The 16,236-nt window shown below is 36.4% G+C and overlaps 1 protein-coding gene across 4 annotated transcripts in view; it reads right to left on the reverse strand.

Annotated features, from left to right (window-relative positions):
- The window catches only part of LOC139978621 (BDNF/NT-3 growth factors receptor-like), a 106,918-nt gene extending 92,458 nt beyond the window's left edge, over window positions 1-14,460 (reverse strand). For 2 of the 4 annotated variants that reach the window (XM_071988980.1, XM_071988977.1), the window contains exons 1-2: window positions 14,133-14,460; window positions 11,098-12,143 (exon numbers count right to left, since the gene is read on the reverse strand). In XM_071988980.1, the coding sequence (XP_071845081.1) occupies window positions 11,098-11,327 (230 nt within the window). In that variant the 5' untranslated portion in view covers window positions 11,328-12,143; window positions 14,133-14,460. Of the gene's footprint in view, window positions 1-11,097; window positions 12,144-12,551; window positions 13,307-13,352; window positions 14,099-14,132 lie in introns of those variants that run through there. The other 2 variants (XM_071988979.1, XM_071988978.1) reach the window with 2 other exon arrangements.
- Window positions 14,461-16,236: the final 1,776 nt, after the last annotated feature.

A 16,236-nucleotide genomic window follows, 5' to 3' on the forward strand; every position in this document is an offset into this window, starting at 1 on the left:
TCCTCCAAGCCCCAGCTCACATTGCTTGTAAAGGGCTGATCCATTTCTAGTGTACAAACGTATAGCCTTTGCTAAACGATCACAGAGAATGTACCAGCGAACTTAAAGGGGGAAAAGACACACACACACACATCGTCTTGTGGACGTATAGATAGAGTTCATACATGATCAAATTATGTACCATATCCGCCAAGGCACTGGAACATTACCTAATGAGTAGCGTACCAGTAACCCTCCCTCTCACCTCCCACACCCACACACGCATACATACATCTATATGGAAAGCCATTTTAACATTTAATCGGGAATTTTAGATATCTGAAATTGTTTCTGATTTCAGATATCTGAAATTGAATTCGAGATATCTGAAATTGAATTCGAGATATCTAAAATAGATTTCGAGATATCTGAAATTCTAATTCAGATATCTGAAATTGAATTCGAGATATCTGAAATTGAATTCGAGATATCCGAAATTGAATTCGAGATATCTGAAATTCTATTTCAGATATCTTAAATTTAATTCGAGATATCTGAAATTGAATTCGAGATATCTGAAATTGAATTCAAGATATCTGCAATTCTAATTCGAGATATCTGCAATTGAATTCCAGATATCTGAAATTCATATGCATAAATTCCCGATTAAATGTTAAAATGGCACGTATGGAAAGCCATTTTAACATTTAATCGGGAATTTTCTGATATCTGTAATTGAATTCGAGATATCTGAAATTGAATTCGAGATATCTGAAAATGAATTCGAGATATCTGAAATTGAATTCGAGATATCCACAATTCTATTTCAGATATCTGAAATTAAATTCGAGATATCTGAAATTGAATTCGAGATATCTCGAATTCAATTTCAGATATCTGAAATTGAATTCGAGATATCTGAAATTGAATTCGAGATATCTCGAATTCAATTTCAGATATCTGAAATTCCCTGGTATTTCGAGATATCTGAAATTGATTTTAAGATATCTGCAATTATTTGTAGATATCTTAAATAAATTGGAGATATCTGTAATTTAATTTGAGATATCTGAAATTATTTCGAGATATCTGAAATTCCTTATTAAATGTTAAAACGGCTTTCCATACATCTACCCCTCTCCCACATACATTCACTCACAGTCAGACACACGCAAACAAACAAAAACACACGTACTTCACTCTCACAACCGTTCATCACAAATTTAGTTTCTTGAGAAGGCGTCAAGAACAACAGAGACAAGGACAATAAATGATGAAGACGGACGACCGTAAAAGGAGCAAGTATCATTATTGCTCAAAATGTCAGACTTAATTGCCAAGATGAGTTAAAATCCATCCCTACGACCTGTTACGATCTTAGAACGCAATAAAACCTTGTTCTGGATGTCCGAACTAATTTTGTTGTTCGGTTTTTATCGAACCAAGTTCTCGTGACGGTTCGCTGATTTCTCTCATACACCCGTAAGCCTGCAGAGGCATTCAATATAATCAAACCCACTATATGGTCTAAACAAACCGAGTCAAGGCCAAAGTTAAGTCTCCATAGATCCCGTATTCATTCTTTCATTTTAATGCGGTATTGAGCGAAAAAGTTCGATCGTATACATCCAATTCTAAGAATTAATCTCCCCAAACGTATCGCTTTATTTTATTATTTGTTTTTACTTGTTTATAATTTGCTACTCTTTTTAAGCAGGATATGAACAATATATGCATGAACGCATTTCACCTTTCAAGCTTTTTTTTTTTCTTCTTCATTTTATTATTTTATTTTATTTATTGAGCACAAATACAGAACTTGACACTTCTTTGTCCACTGGCGAATTTATTGTTTGGAAAACTAAACCCTTCCCGGCATGACGTTGACATGTTTCGATTAATTAATTTATTTATATATTACTACTTCATTTGAAACCACAAATGTGACCAGTTAAAGACAAGCAGCTCTATTATTCGAATATATAGTAAACAACACACAAAAATGGACCGACGTAAAAGCTTTACATATTAATTGAGTTATACTTGAAAAGTCTTTTACAAATGACTGTATACGACGTAATTCCCCAAATGTTTTAAGTCGGCTAAAGTTACCGGAAATTTTTATCAAGTTACTGTCATGCTCTCGATGTTGGGATCGAAGAGAAACATGCACAAAAGGGCACTGATAAATTTAGCGGAGGCCTTAAATTGAGTATACAGTTTTCTCTTAAGTAATCCACGAAAATAGGGCAAATTCGTTTAAATTTACATGACATTCAAAAACACAACGCTTGTCGTTAAAGGGAATATCTGCTGTCTCAATTGAACTGAATCAAACAATTAAATATTTTGTAATGTCTGTTCCAAAATTAACTTAAGCCGGGTAAACATTAGCAACATTTATCCATCCTCACTCTCTTCTCCCCCCCCCCCTCCCAGAAACCAGCTGTGACTATCATTTTGTTTGTATAAATATAGAAATTAGGACATGCCAACAATATTTGTTTTGTTCTCGAGATGTGGAATTTCAAATTTGATGCAAATTTATTACTAGTTACGGTAGTGAACGGAAACGGTAACAATCATTATGGCGTGACGTCATCGCGGTCGCTGGGGTGAAAACAAAACGGCACTGGGTAACAAATGTATGTAGCTATGTGGAGGTGCATCAAGGTTCCCTGTGGGAAGGAGGAGGAGATGATGAGGGAGGTTGAGAAGGGGGAGGGGATAAGGACCAGGCGAATTAATGGAACACGAGTGGCGGGATACGCTTCGCTTTTAAATGCAAATGTGTAGAGCGAGTATACCAGGATACCCGATTGTCAAACACAACGATCATTTTCTGCCAGACATACGTACGTACACTGTAGGATCCATTCACTTTGGGTCTAACTTGCAGCGTAGCGAAACCTTACTATTTTTGGTTTTTGTTTATATATTTGACACTTTTGGTTTATTGAAAAGAAAAGAGATTGAGAAGGGTGCCGATGGGGAGGGGGTGGGGGGTGGGGGGGTGGGGAACTAGTAAGAAACGAGTCTGACAATAGTACACTGTCTGCCACCAGACCAACCCTATAGATCAGCAAACTTAAAGGTTAAAGCATTTATACTGCACGGAATGGCTTTTATACAAGTCATTCAATATAAAGTGCACATTGCGTCGTAATGTAATTAGCTTGAGTGAAAGGTACATGGATCTATAAATAGAAATAAAATCTATTAGAAAAAAATGTGAAGAAAACTACCAGAGATGGGACTAGCGAATTCGTGTGACTTTTGACCCTTTCATGTGCCATGGCTCGTGTGCCTTTGAAGACCCTGTCATAAACAAATGCCTCACGGCGTTGAAGAACCTCTACTATGGGGGCATGGCTAACCTTTGTTACGTGTAAAGGTTGTAAAAACAGATAGAAAAGGGAGGGGTGCTAATTAAATCCTCAAAAAATGTTTATTTTAATATTTATCGCCGATTTCATAGCCCACATTTATCTGTCATTTTATAGACATCAAAGGATCTATTTTAGATGCCTACATGGTTCAATCATACAGAGTATTATTCTGTCCTATTAAAATCTTAACCATGTGGACTCGATAAACATTTACACAGCTTCTGTTTTCTTTATTTAGAAATTATTTAAACACTGAACTCCAGGTGTCATTCGTTTCTCGGAATATTTCAGAAAATTCTGTTTCACGATCGGTTATTGGATGATATCAAGATAGAAGTGATAACTGAATGAAACCACGACGGGCCTAAATTTAATCTACTTTTCATATCAGCGAGCCTACATGATCTTCAATGTGTACAGGCCTATACATAACGCGTGCAGACACCAAGGACACTCGAATTATGATTATGCGTCTTGATATATTATGAAATACATAATTAAAAACGAAAGCATTCATTTGAATTTTGTCAATCTAAACCCACAATAAAAAAGACCAACCTTCAAATAAATTAGTTACGTCACAGATGGTGACGTCACTGATGAGGCCGACGGATGATTTGTCGACAACCTGTAAATACTGGATCAAACTGGAATCTGTATATGAACAGCTGTTCATATACAGCTTTTCAGTAGTTATTACACACGTTGGACAGAAACCACCTGGCAGAGATGGGTGAGAATGCTTCACACCTCTCGACCCCCCTCCCCCTCCCCGCCACTCCTCACATCCTCCTCGCACCCTCTCCGCACTTAACTCAGGATTATATAACTTCATCTCACGTTCCAAGTTCCCTGGACTCATCATGTCCAGTCTCTCTTATTATAGTTATGAACATTTCGTAGCCTGGTTTCCTAGACACCAGAGAATTTGCTACTCTGGCGGCATATCCCTGGTCAGATTAGTAGCCACTTATCAGCTATTCCGTTCGATTCTACCAGTATAAATTCTGCAAGGTTTTACGGATATAAGGAAATTAGTTGGAGGTCATTTAGCGAACAATAGACTCGAAAGGATAGAAATAATACTACCATTGAATATGCCTAATATACACCGTATACTCTATATTTTATACATGAGTGTGCAGTGATATAAACTTGTACTAGATACAGTCAGAGAATAGCCTTCAAAACCAGCTTAAAAGTTGATTTTTATTCCCTATATAGTGTTGAACGTCACCTTACTATAGGCAGTAAGGTTTAACCTTAAGTATAATACGCTTCAGAAATCCCATGATAGCTACAAGTTAACCGCTTATATAACAGTTTAATATAAAGTACAATTACACAAGATACTCGTATCGTTGTCTGTGACGTCATCAGCGCTACACAGAATGTGGTAGTCTAAATACAGCTTTGTAAATAGATAATTTAGTGTCATCTATATATATATATATATATATATATATATATATATATATATATATATATATATATATATATATATATTATTTTTTTAACCTAAATACTATACGTATGATATGTTTGTACTTTTCTCTTCCTTTCATCTTTCTTAATCTCGTCCGAATGGTTAGCTCATTTCAAAACCCTTTCACACTTCTCAAATGTAATTAAATGTTGTTGAAGTTTCTTTCACATAATAAACTCGAGATCTAGCAGCGGATACGACATGTTTCTGCTTTATGTTGTAATATGTAATCTATGAGTCTAATATGTGATTACTATGCGTGTATATACCCTGTGTTTATTGTCAATGCATGTGTATACTACTATACAAGTTCAATAGTTTTTTTTTTTTTTTTTTTTTGGAACTCGTATATTAGATATAAACGAAGTTTATAGACTTGGCAACAAATCTGGGCTATTGCAACCTAACCGTGTTAATTAAACTGTTATTGACCCAGCTGATATATATATTACTACTATACATGGACTCATTTGAATAAAATACTTGACAAATTACGGTGTAATTAAATGGCAGAATGGACACTTGAGTTATTTACTTTGTTGGGAACACACAAAGCAATTAGAGTATTCCAGGTGAATTGGTGAATTAAAATCACTATCATACTTAACAATGATAGATCTAGTCCAGCACGCCAAACTATGACCGATCTTGATGAGGCATTTGAGAGAGAAAAGTGCTGTTATGTAATTCGTAATAGTTGTGATATAGTTTAAAACAAATAGGCAAATAAAGGGGTCACCAGTGAAGGTGAATAAGATATTCTGAATTTGAACAGTTGGATGAGTATCATATCAGGTGTTGTTTAGCCATTCGCCTTTGGTATTGGTGTAAATATTAAACTCACGATACATGCAATGGATAAACAATAATGACGTGTCGAAAGATATTGGGGCTTTGATGATGCCACCAACCCGACGAACTTAGTGACGTCATACATCAACCGCCGTTCACATATAACTCCACCAACACCCCTGCTTTACTTCGTCGCATTCAAATTGTCACGGTTTGCCTTTTGAAATTGAAATTGCATATGTATTTTCTATATGTCCATGATGTAACGGATACTCATACGAAAACCAAACGTTGCCCGAAATTTGAACATCTTAGTTAGTTAACTTAACCAGTACCACTGGAGTCAAATTAAAACTTGTGAAAACATCAAATAGATGTTTCCATAGATATTTCGTACAATAAAAACAAATAACCTTGCTTCCAAACGAGCTCCAGGAAAATTTATTGGAAAACCAAAATAGATTGATTAACTTGTATGACGAAGACCGTAGTCTAGAATGACTTATGTTGATTTCATTAACAGGAATTAGATTTAAGTCGTGAGTTATAAGTAAATAAACGTTCACCTCGTAATTAAAACGAAAAATGATAATCAATGATAGCCTCTTATTGAAAGGAAAATACATTCGGTCAGTAACTATTAAATCAGGGTTGAAATTTAGCGATTTGTGTTTTTTTTAATTGAATATTATAACATAGATACGATGTTGTCAACTCCTTTTGTTTTTTGTTTTGATGTTGTTATATGTGTGTATATACATGCCCATACATCACTATAATTTCTCTCCTTGTCAATATATATATATATATATATATATATATATATATATATATATATATATATATATATATATATATATATATATGTATATATATATATATATATATATATATATATATATATATATATATATATATATATATATATATATATATATATATACGCAATTATTTACAGGTTTAGGATGTTAATGTTCTCAACTCCTCTTATAGGAGGTAAAAGTATAGGCTAATGTTGGCCCATGCAGAGGTGATCATAGGGTGCTGCTTTGTAACAACAGACAAAGGGAACGTGCCCGCCAAGACTGTATTGTGTCAGCAAAGAATGATAGTAATTACGCACCGCCATACAATGTGTCTAAATATATTAGTAATGTGTGACCTAATCAATACCTAGTCAATATCTGATCAATAGCTATCATCGATCGGTACAGAGAAACATGGTTCACCAAGACCATGCATTCGTGACGACGAACTACGTATAAACATATCTTAGGATTCAAAGAAGACATTTAAACCCTTGAGAACTTAAGGGCAAAATGTCACACACACGAACGTGAATTTAATGAACATTTATACGTTCCTTCTTACACTAGACATAGTCTACGAGGAAGTACAACAAATTAAGACGGATCAATTGAGAAGTTTTCTTTTCATTTCCTTCTCGGTTTTTCCATAACTTTGTCATGTTTGTGGTAACATTAGGATGCACTTACCCATAACAATTTTAGCAAAAATGGTTATCAAACTGCTAGCAAGAAGGCGTTGTAGTTAATTGTACAACAGTGCCTGAAGTTTTGATCCTATAGCAGGAAGTTGTTTGGATTCATAGTAGATTAAAAAAAAAACATTGAAAAGCCGGAAACTTTCTTTTATCATTCTGGATAACAGTTTATCATCCTGACCTTATCTTTTTTTTTTTTTTTCAAAGAGAGCTGAAAAGATCCTCAGGAAATTGCCTTTTTCTTTGAGTAAACAAAGAAATGTATAAATAGCAATTAATCTTCCGTTATGAACTAATTAATGAAAACAGGTTTGGAAAAAGGTCAACCCCTGAACCCCCCATGGGAACTTAAAAATATTTTGGGGCCACATGGTAAAAACCTTTCTTCTTTGTTTCTTATTTTTTCCGTCTCCTTTTGACGACTGAATTTTCTGCTCCAATGAAGCCTTAAATTATGGATGTCTAATTTGTTATTTTTCCTTAAGTTCTTTCGGTTAAATCGCAAAACTCTCTTGACTCGTGACATTTAATCTGAAACTCTTTCCCTCATTTCTTAGTTTTATGGTCGATTACAACTCATCAGGAAATTCTTGTAAACCATCCTCTTTTTGTCTTCTTTGTCATGTTGTACTATTAAAACAATATGGCATCATATAAAATGAATCTAAACGTTAGGCTAATAACTTAGGCTCACTTCAAAAATGTACAATGACCCTGCAGTAAATCATCAGAAGACACTTGAACTCGGCGACTGCCGACGTTTTTGTTATTCAACCTTAACATCTCATCTCCCATTTTTTTCTTCTTTTTTCTTCGTCGGGTGACAGTAAGATATTCAAAGGCATGATTCTTCATCCTTTAACAGCTTAAAGATATATCCGCTTCCTGGAAGCCTCGGACCGCAATATTACCCCTTCTTTAAAGAACTTGTGATCGCACCTACGTCATTTTAAGACGTCATATAATCCGTCTTCCTATCGACGGAGCCGTCATTAAGTCGCTTTCATGAATGTTCATCAAAGAGGGTGTTTTATCTAAACGTTTCCTACATGTCATGTTTCTTTTCTATGGTTTTTTTTTTGCCTTTTCTGTTTGCTGGTGTTGTTTTTTTTGGTGTTGTTTTTGGTGTTGTTTTTTGGTGTAGATTTCAAGTGGACACACAACACAACATTTTTCCATATTACATTTACTTTCGATATATGCTCACTTTTCAACATGTTGTTGCAGGTAAACGATATGTTAATAGTATATACGGTGCTTTACAAAACAACAGACATGCATGCATTTATATACGTGTGTAGGATACGCAAGTATCACGTCCACCCTTATGTAGGTCGCACACAAAATAAATATAGTGCTATACATGAAATAGCTTTTCAGATGCATTACATTTATTCTATATCGATGTCCTAAATCTGACTGATCTTTGTCGGTGCCTTTGATGGTTATTAATGTGTGTTCCATCTATGTTCTTGTCATCATTCATGAGTTTTTCGATGTTGTCACGTGACTCATTATTTCTGATTTACCAGATGTTGTCACGTGAATGTTAGCTCATAGAAATCGTTGTCATAATTGCTTGAAACATATAGCACGAAGGTCAACAGTTTGACAGATAGACATACAGACAAACAGACAGACAGAAAACAGGATCACTTATATTAGCAAACAAAAATTACTGCGCAATAATTACATTGACAGGGATGCATTGTGTGGTATGATTACAATCGTTGTAAGTAATCACGTGACTATCTTGCTGTACCTTTTTTTTTTGTCTGAAGGATCAAACAACAAAAGAATATGGTGTAACTTAAGCTATCATTCCTTTTCTTTCTTTCAAGAAAGGTGTGTTATATATTGAGCAACCACCTTCCTGTATACCATTGCTATTATTGAACTCTCTGTTGCACTGTAGCTTTTTCGTAATTGTGTAACCCCTGATGGGTTTTATGCGGTTTCATGCAAAAATGATATAACAGTTACTCAAAATAGGATACAAATGAACAATGTGACCAATATGACGTGAAAATGCCATATACACCCCATCAAGCCCCCCACCGAATTACCGAATTGGAACTGCTGGGCAAGTGTGTTTTAATTTAAATTCTAGCAATAGCAACAGTATACTCTTCCTTTTACGTGTTTGAACTTGCATTGAACTTGCATTGAACTCACGCCTTATCACAAGTCGATTACTGATTTTTCTTCCACAATACATTTTGTTGTCATATCGTAACGGTACATGGTCGATACATGCATTTCGTAAATGTGACAGTGTTGAAATGTCAAATATATATATATATATATATATATATATATATATATATGCATTTTAACGCATAAAACGTTGTTTGTAAACCATGACATTAAAAAGAAGCTGACACACTGACGCTGATACTTTGCAATTAAATTAAACGGCTGTGTCAACATTACATCGCAATAGATACATTAATTTACAATGTAATTCGTGAGAGGTATCAAAGTTGTGATCGGAATATCAAACTGAAGCTGCAAGGAAAGCAAGGGGCATATAGCGCAATATTTATGCATGATTTCTACTGTTACGGGCCAGGTCAAGCGATGCACACAATACATGCGAGTATCCCATTACATGCATGCCGCATAGATAGGAATATTAAATGGAGAAGAGTGTTGCTAATTTTCTGTTTTTTTGGTATGCAAGCTCACCAATAAGGGTTTAATGATATAGCAAAAGAAAGACGTGGGACATATAGTGGGGACCGTTACAAACAGGCTGAACAGCCGTTCTTACTACCAAGTAACGGCTACAGGCCTACATCGTGGGATCATATCATAGCGTGACACTCAATTAAACCGCCAATATTCACGACGTTGCTATAAGCAACGGTTTACTTGGTGGCATTGGTATTCATGGTCTGAATGCAGGGGCGGAACCAGGCTCTCATAAAGGAGGGGTCTGGCCGTGGGCCTGGTCGACTCCCAATGAAACTTAGTCATCAAATGGTGCATTCTGGGGCATCTTTCTACGACAAGTTAAGTCTATAATTAGGTAAAATCCAAGGCTGAAAAGGAGGAACCCACACCCCCTGGATCAATTTAAACATGTTGGTATAGGCATACAAACATGATGTGCGTTGTTTAGGTGTATGCATATTTATATGCTATACTGTCCCGATGCCAGTTACTCTTATTAATTACGTTAGTATTAGTTTAGCGAAATGAATCCACCGTGACGTATCAGTAGTGTCAATAGTCAAACCGATAAACGGACATATATAGCAAAAAGTACGACCCGGTCTTGTTTCAAGACTTGTTCTTACAATCAGTGGGTCAGATAATGTATCTCCAACCAATTATATTTGGGTCCTGCTTCCTGGTGACGGATCATGCGAAGCACTGTTTTTATTATCGAGCCCTACACGCTGTTATTGGCGATCCCGTGTACGTTAACAACTATTCGCTGTGTACATGCTGGTCGAAGGCCACACCAGCAGAATTGTATTTCGCGTTTAGTCGTTTCATCATAATATCTTAACCTCTATATTTCTTAGCTAATACATTGGATCAAGAATGAAGGAAACAATCATAAATTTGGTAAGTCTGCTTACCAGTTCAGTGAAATTACCAGTCCAGTGAAAATTTAGGCAGCCTGGACTCACGTGATCCCTCTCCTACTACACTGGTATTAATTCAGACATTCAGACATATAAGAAACCAACTTACTTTCAATCGGTCATGACATCCACCCTAACCCCTTCGCCCCCCCTTCTCTCCACCTAACCTCACCCATGTCATCTTGAGGCTGTTATGTACAAAGCTCTATACGCGTCGTACATCCTCCATACGTATAACGACAATACATGTACAACCTACAACGGTTCAGTAGGACCTAGATAACAATGTACATCATAATTCAATTTAAACAATTTCAACGTATAGAATTATGGAAATAAAATGAAACTCACAGCTGAATAACGTCTTCGGCGTCCCTCGATTCCATCTGTCGGAGGATAGTTCCGACACTGGAGTACTTGTTCGGATCGTTACATACGACGTTGTTGGCCGTTTCACATGAACAAAAGCGGGGGCATGCAGGCATATTTGGAAGCCCCTCGGCCCTCACCAGGACCGCCCCGAATACCACAACCACAAAAAGTGGAAACATTATCGATAGGAGATTAGAAAATGATGTCATCTTGCCGCACTTCCAAGGCCGAAAGGCATGAATCCAAAGAGAAAGAACAAAACAATGAATGAAAAAAAGAACAAGTTCCTTCCTTTTTTCCTTTGTTCTTATTTTTGTAATACTCCGAAAGATATATATATATATAGTTGTTACATATGTAAGATCCAATCACAAAATAGCGTATGGGAAGAAATATCATCAAGGCACCACTGTAAGGTATAGGAACTAGCCAGACGTCTCTTTCTCCTTCTTTTCTTCTTCTTCAGTTATTTTTTTGTGTTGTGTTTTCTACTTCAGGTGTGAAAGAGCTCTCTACAACGATTAAAAACTTTTTTTCCCGAAAGTGTGTAGTTCAAAAATACTGATTTGGTGATAAACGCTGGCGGAGCAAACAACACCGTCGCTGATCAAAAGATTTTGAAATTAACTTCCAAGATAAAAAGAGACACACAAGAGAAAGATATTTAAATAACGAAAACAAAAGAAAACAGCGTCTTCCTATCACTGAATGAAATTAGCATGTAAATGATATGGTGGTTCACTGCTTCAGTATTCTAGCTTTACCATTTTGGATATTTTAATGAAACCACAGGGCTATCTCGCAAATTAGTTTTTTTCCCCCTATCCGTGGTGAGTTTTACAAGCGCTAGCCACACTGGTGATCTACAACTTCCGATATTGCTATATTGAACAAGCTCCGCGAAGCTGAGTAATCTCTCCTGCAGTATAATGATTCTGTAGTAAGAGAGGTTTAAGATAATTCCTCCAGCAAAGAATGGAAGGACAATATTTAGCGGAATGTTCACATCTGGCGGCGTCGTGAAGCTGAAAATCGATAAAGAGAGGATAGAGATAATTAATGGGCCCTACATACTCGTACGTATAGTCTCGTTAGCATCGATGCACATAAAACAAATTGATGTAATAATAATAGATATATAACCATCTTAAGTTTGGAAAAAAAATCATTCGTTCACTTGGAAACAAGTAAAAAAATGTGTGGTTGCAACAGAGATTCTGTTATCCTTTCAATATATATTCTTGAGGATGAAAAAACCCTAGGACAATCAAGAATCGAGAAATTCAAGAAAATATTCCAGCTACACAAAGATGAACCGACCTAGAATATAAAAATAAATAAACGAAAGAAAAATAGCAGAACAGTCGAGCGATGTTTAATTTTAATTATGGAAACAATAATAGCGAATAAGACATAATTCTATTAATACATACCATACATGTGTTAAAGCTGAAGAGAAACCAAAAAAAAACCACGTTAAGCAATATCGATAAACCTTCTCCCTCGAGTGTTTTACAACACAGTGTCACGTTCAAAGTCTGAACTGATTGGTAATAGTAGAATAAGAAGAAGAGGGGGGGGGGGGATAAAATATGGACTAAAGAACAAACTGCCGTTTGACGTGTTTCTCAGCAACCGACCTTATCCGTGTTGTACAAAAAAGAATGCTAAATCCCTGCTTATCGATCGTAAGAACACATGAGCTTCAGGCGCTATTGTCATCCAACTCTTTCATAGAGTGATGCGTCGAACTTGGCCTTGAAAAAAAGCCACACGCAGAAAAAAATCAAAGAAGAAAGTACTATTCCTGTTGCTCCGCAACCTCCTCCGTCTCTAACTCTGTCTCTCACACATACACACACACACACACACATGCATACACAGGCGTCGAGGAGGAATAAGGTGGAGAAATACGTCTACGTCTGGCGATCGGCTAGAGGGCAAACTTAACGCTGTACTATTGATAATTATGCGTTCTTGGCGTGATTCATGCGGTGTTGCTCGTATTAATAACATTCGCGATCGGTTGATCCATGCAGTGTAGGCAATATTTATGATCGGGAGGCAACATAGACAGGTGTAATAAATACCCGATTGGAAATATATACTCATGTAGTCTATACCGCTCTCAAGTTAATCCCATTATTTGTATATCGAAGAACGCAAATTCATTTACACCTGTCCAAATGTAAAAAAAATACACAATAAGTAATATTAAATACAAAAAGAAATACCCTTTTTTTCTTTTTAATTCCCTAGCGATTCGCTTGTTCCAAACATCTCGTCTATATTGACTCCAGCCAAATATCACATGGTTCAAGAATTTTTCAATTATTGATAACAAGTTTACAATCCTTCAGCAGAATCATGCCACAGTTTTCTTCTGACAAAAGGTATAGTCTATATAATTCCTGTTAATTCCTAAGACAATTGTCGTAAACTATCTTCTATTTGCTATGGTTGAAGAAGTCCTTTGTTGGCAAAGTGTACAACCACCACTCGACCAATCCGTAACTAGGATTCGACAGCGACAGAGTTGAATGCATGCATTATTACATTCCTTGTATCTGTTATACTTGTCGTTTTAATTACCTCCAAACGTGTCTAGTTTGTGTAATCCCCTCAAGGACTCAAATTGGTTTTATCCGGAAGACAGACCGAACCAGAGACAAGCTGTTGTACACCGTTTTCGATGGTCGACAAATGCACTCCAAACTAATTTGATTTCGTTCAAAGTAAACTTAGATATACGATGTAATTAAACGGGCCAAGTTATCATTGACAAGCAAAGACTTTTGAATCACAGTTTGTGGCAAACAAGCGTGACAATTTACATTATATAAGATACTAGCCTATTCCGTTTTATATGAAGATTTCGTCTGTGAAGACCTTCAACGTACTTGTATACTTTTTTTTTTTTTTAGTTTAAGAAAGCCACAAAACATAAAAGCAAAGAGTAAAAATCCGAAGGAAATCTTAGGAATACACTAAAGACAATCAAAACAAAAACATACTTCCGTCCGTGTTGAAGAGAGTAGGCTGGTTCTCCTGCATTCAAAGATTTAATTTGTTTATCCTCGTGTGAACAATCACTATGAGAAACCACGTGTGCGTCAAATACGCAAGTTGGCACTTGTATCGTCTTGAAACAGTCCAAAAGGTGGCGATTCAGTAGTGTTTATATGTCCGCTTTTGCATCTTCTGAATAGTAAACACGTAAGGGTAAGAATAACCCATACATTATGAGACGATAAACTAAACAGACCTTTACAACTCTCCGATCGGATCTGACGTGAATTATATAGCAAGAAGCTACACTGGCACTCCAATAGTCATGCTAAAATTAATCCCTAGCTGAATTTCACAGCGCGTAAAAGCACCGAGCAGTTTCAGTAACTACGGTAGCTTGTATCGGCCATTTTGCTATTGCTAAGTACTTTATCACACAAGTGTCAGGTTGTCCGTTGTGACTACTGTAGATAAAGTAAGAAAATGGAATGGGAATAGACCATAGACTTGAATGATGGGAGATCATTTGACGCCAGACAACTGGAACTTTTAATGACTGTGCGATGGATGAAAAATAACGAGAAGAGAGAGATAGGGAGAGACGGAAGGGGGGGGGGGGAGGGTGTTAGGGGGAAAGAGAAATTGGAACAATGCATTTTACAAACAAAGCTTAATAGGCCTTTGAGTGTCTGACAATTTGCTGACACCTTTGGAACGCGCCATTTGATTATATAACTGGATTATATGACCAACCATTCGTACAACTGACTTCGTTTGGTAACCTTGTACTTATAAGTCATGGTGACTCCAGATCAAATGGGAAACTCCAGTCCAGAATCTCTGGAAAAGTTGGGGAAGGGAGGGGGGGGGCGGGAAGCAAGTATTACCGAAATAGCAATGCCTAACGCAAACATCGGTAATAAGCCTAACACAAGGAAAATATGCGCATGCTAAATATATCCACTTTGTAAAGTGTACTTTTGCTATAAGATATGTTTGTAGCTCAGTGTTAAGGTAAAAACATATCAGAAGATACAGGGATGGGGGTCATCTTAGACCTCGCCTTATATTGCATTTATAAGCACTGTGGCAGTCATTAAGTTATAATGATCGCAGGCGGAATTGAAACAAAAGAATTATATTACCATCAAATCGATCATATCAGTATAACGCTACTGTATAACAATGCTAAACGAAGTGAACAAGACTGTAACTAGTGGCGCTATGTATCTACGGCTCTGCTGTTGATGAAACACTTGCGCCTCATTTACAGTACTAGCCTATTACGGTACCCCACCACATTTAGAGTATACATCCGCTCGAAAAGTTGACTATTGTCGGGAAAAAGAGCTAAACTGACCTAATTACCGTCTTTTTCTGCCTTTATGTGAAAGAGAATAAATCAAAGTACAGATAATGTGAATATAAGGAGGATTGAAGTTGATATATAGTAGTTTAGAAATTCTTTGGTAAAATCATGTGGATATTATACTCCATGGAGTGGATCAGAACAGGAAAGGGTTGGTTTCAGTGTGCTAAACTTGCTCCTCTTCTAGCTCAAAAATCTAAACGATCATGATATGGAAATTTGCAAGTTCCATGACAAAAAAAAAGGTCTCAGCGATCCCGTGGCGGGTCTTGAAAGTGACGAGGTTAGTGTGAATGTCAATGTCAGTGGTACGAGACCTAAATTAAGTCTTTTATATAAATGGGAACTTCCTGATCTGAAAGCACTTAAACATTACTGACTGTTTCCATCAACTTGAATCTAAGTCGGGTAATGTTTGAAGCAGAACGAAAACGAAACATAAAACTAAAATTATAACCCTAACATAATGTAATGAATTCTTGCATAGGCCTGTGAGAGACTTGTCTGCACATCCATATAGCAACCTCTTATATATAGGAGATCGATAGTCTTCTTCTTGTCCTTGTTGAACTTTGTCGTAAAAACGAAGACGCCTGATCGGTATATACCGGTACTATTTTATATTGCTCCGCCATCACATCCCAACATCAACAAAGCGTAGCGGCTACTACGCCACAAGAACATGGTAAGCACCATAGTTACATTAAATTTTCCAAAATATTTAGAGAGAGAGAAGAGGA

This window comes from Apostichopus japonicus, chromosome 13 (genome assembly GCF_037975245.1).
Source record: "Apostichopus japonicus isolate 1M-3 chromosome 13, ASM3797524v1, whole genome shotgun sequence".
NCBI classification, from domain to species: Eukaryota; Metazoa; Echinodermata; class Holothuroidea; order Aspidochirotida; family Stichopodidae; genus Apostichopus; species Apostichopus japonicus.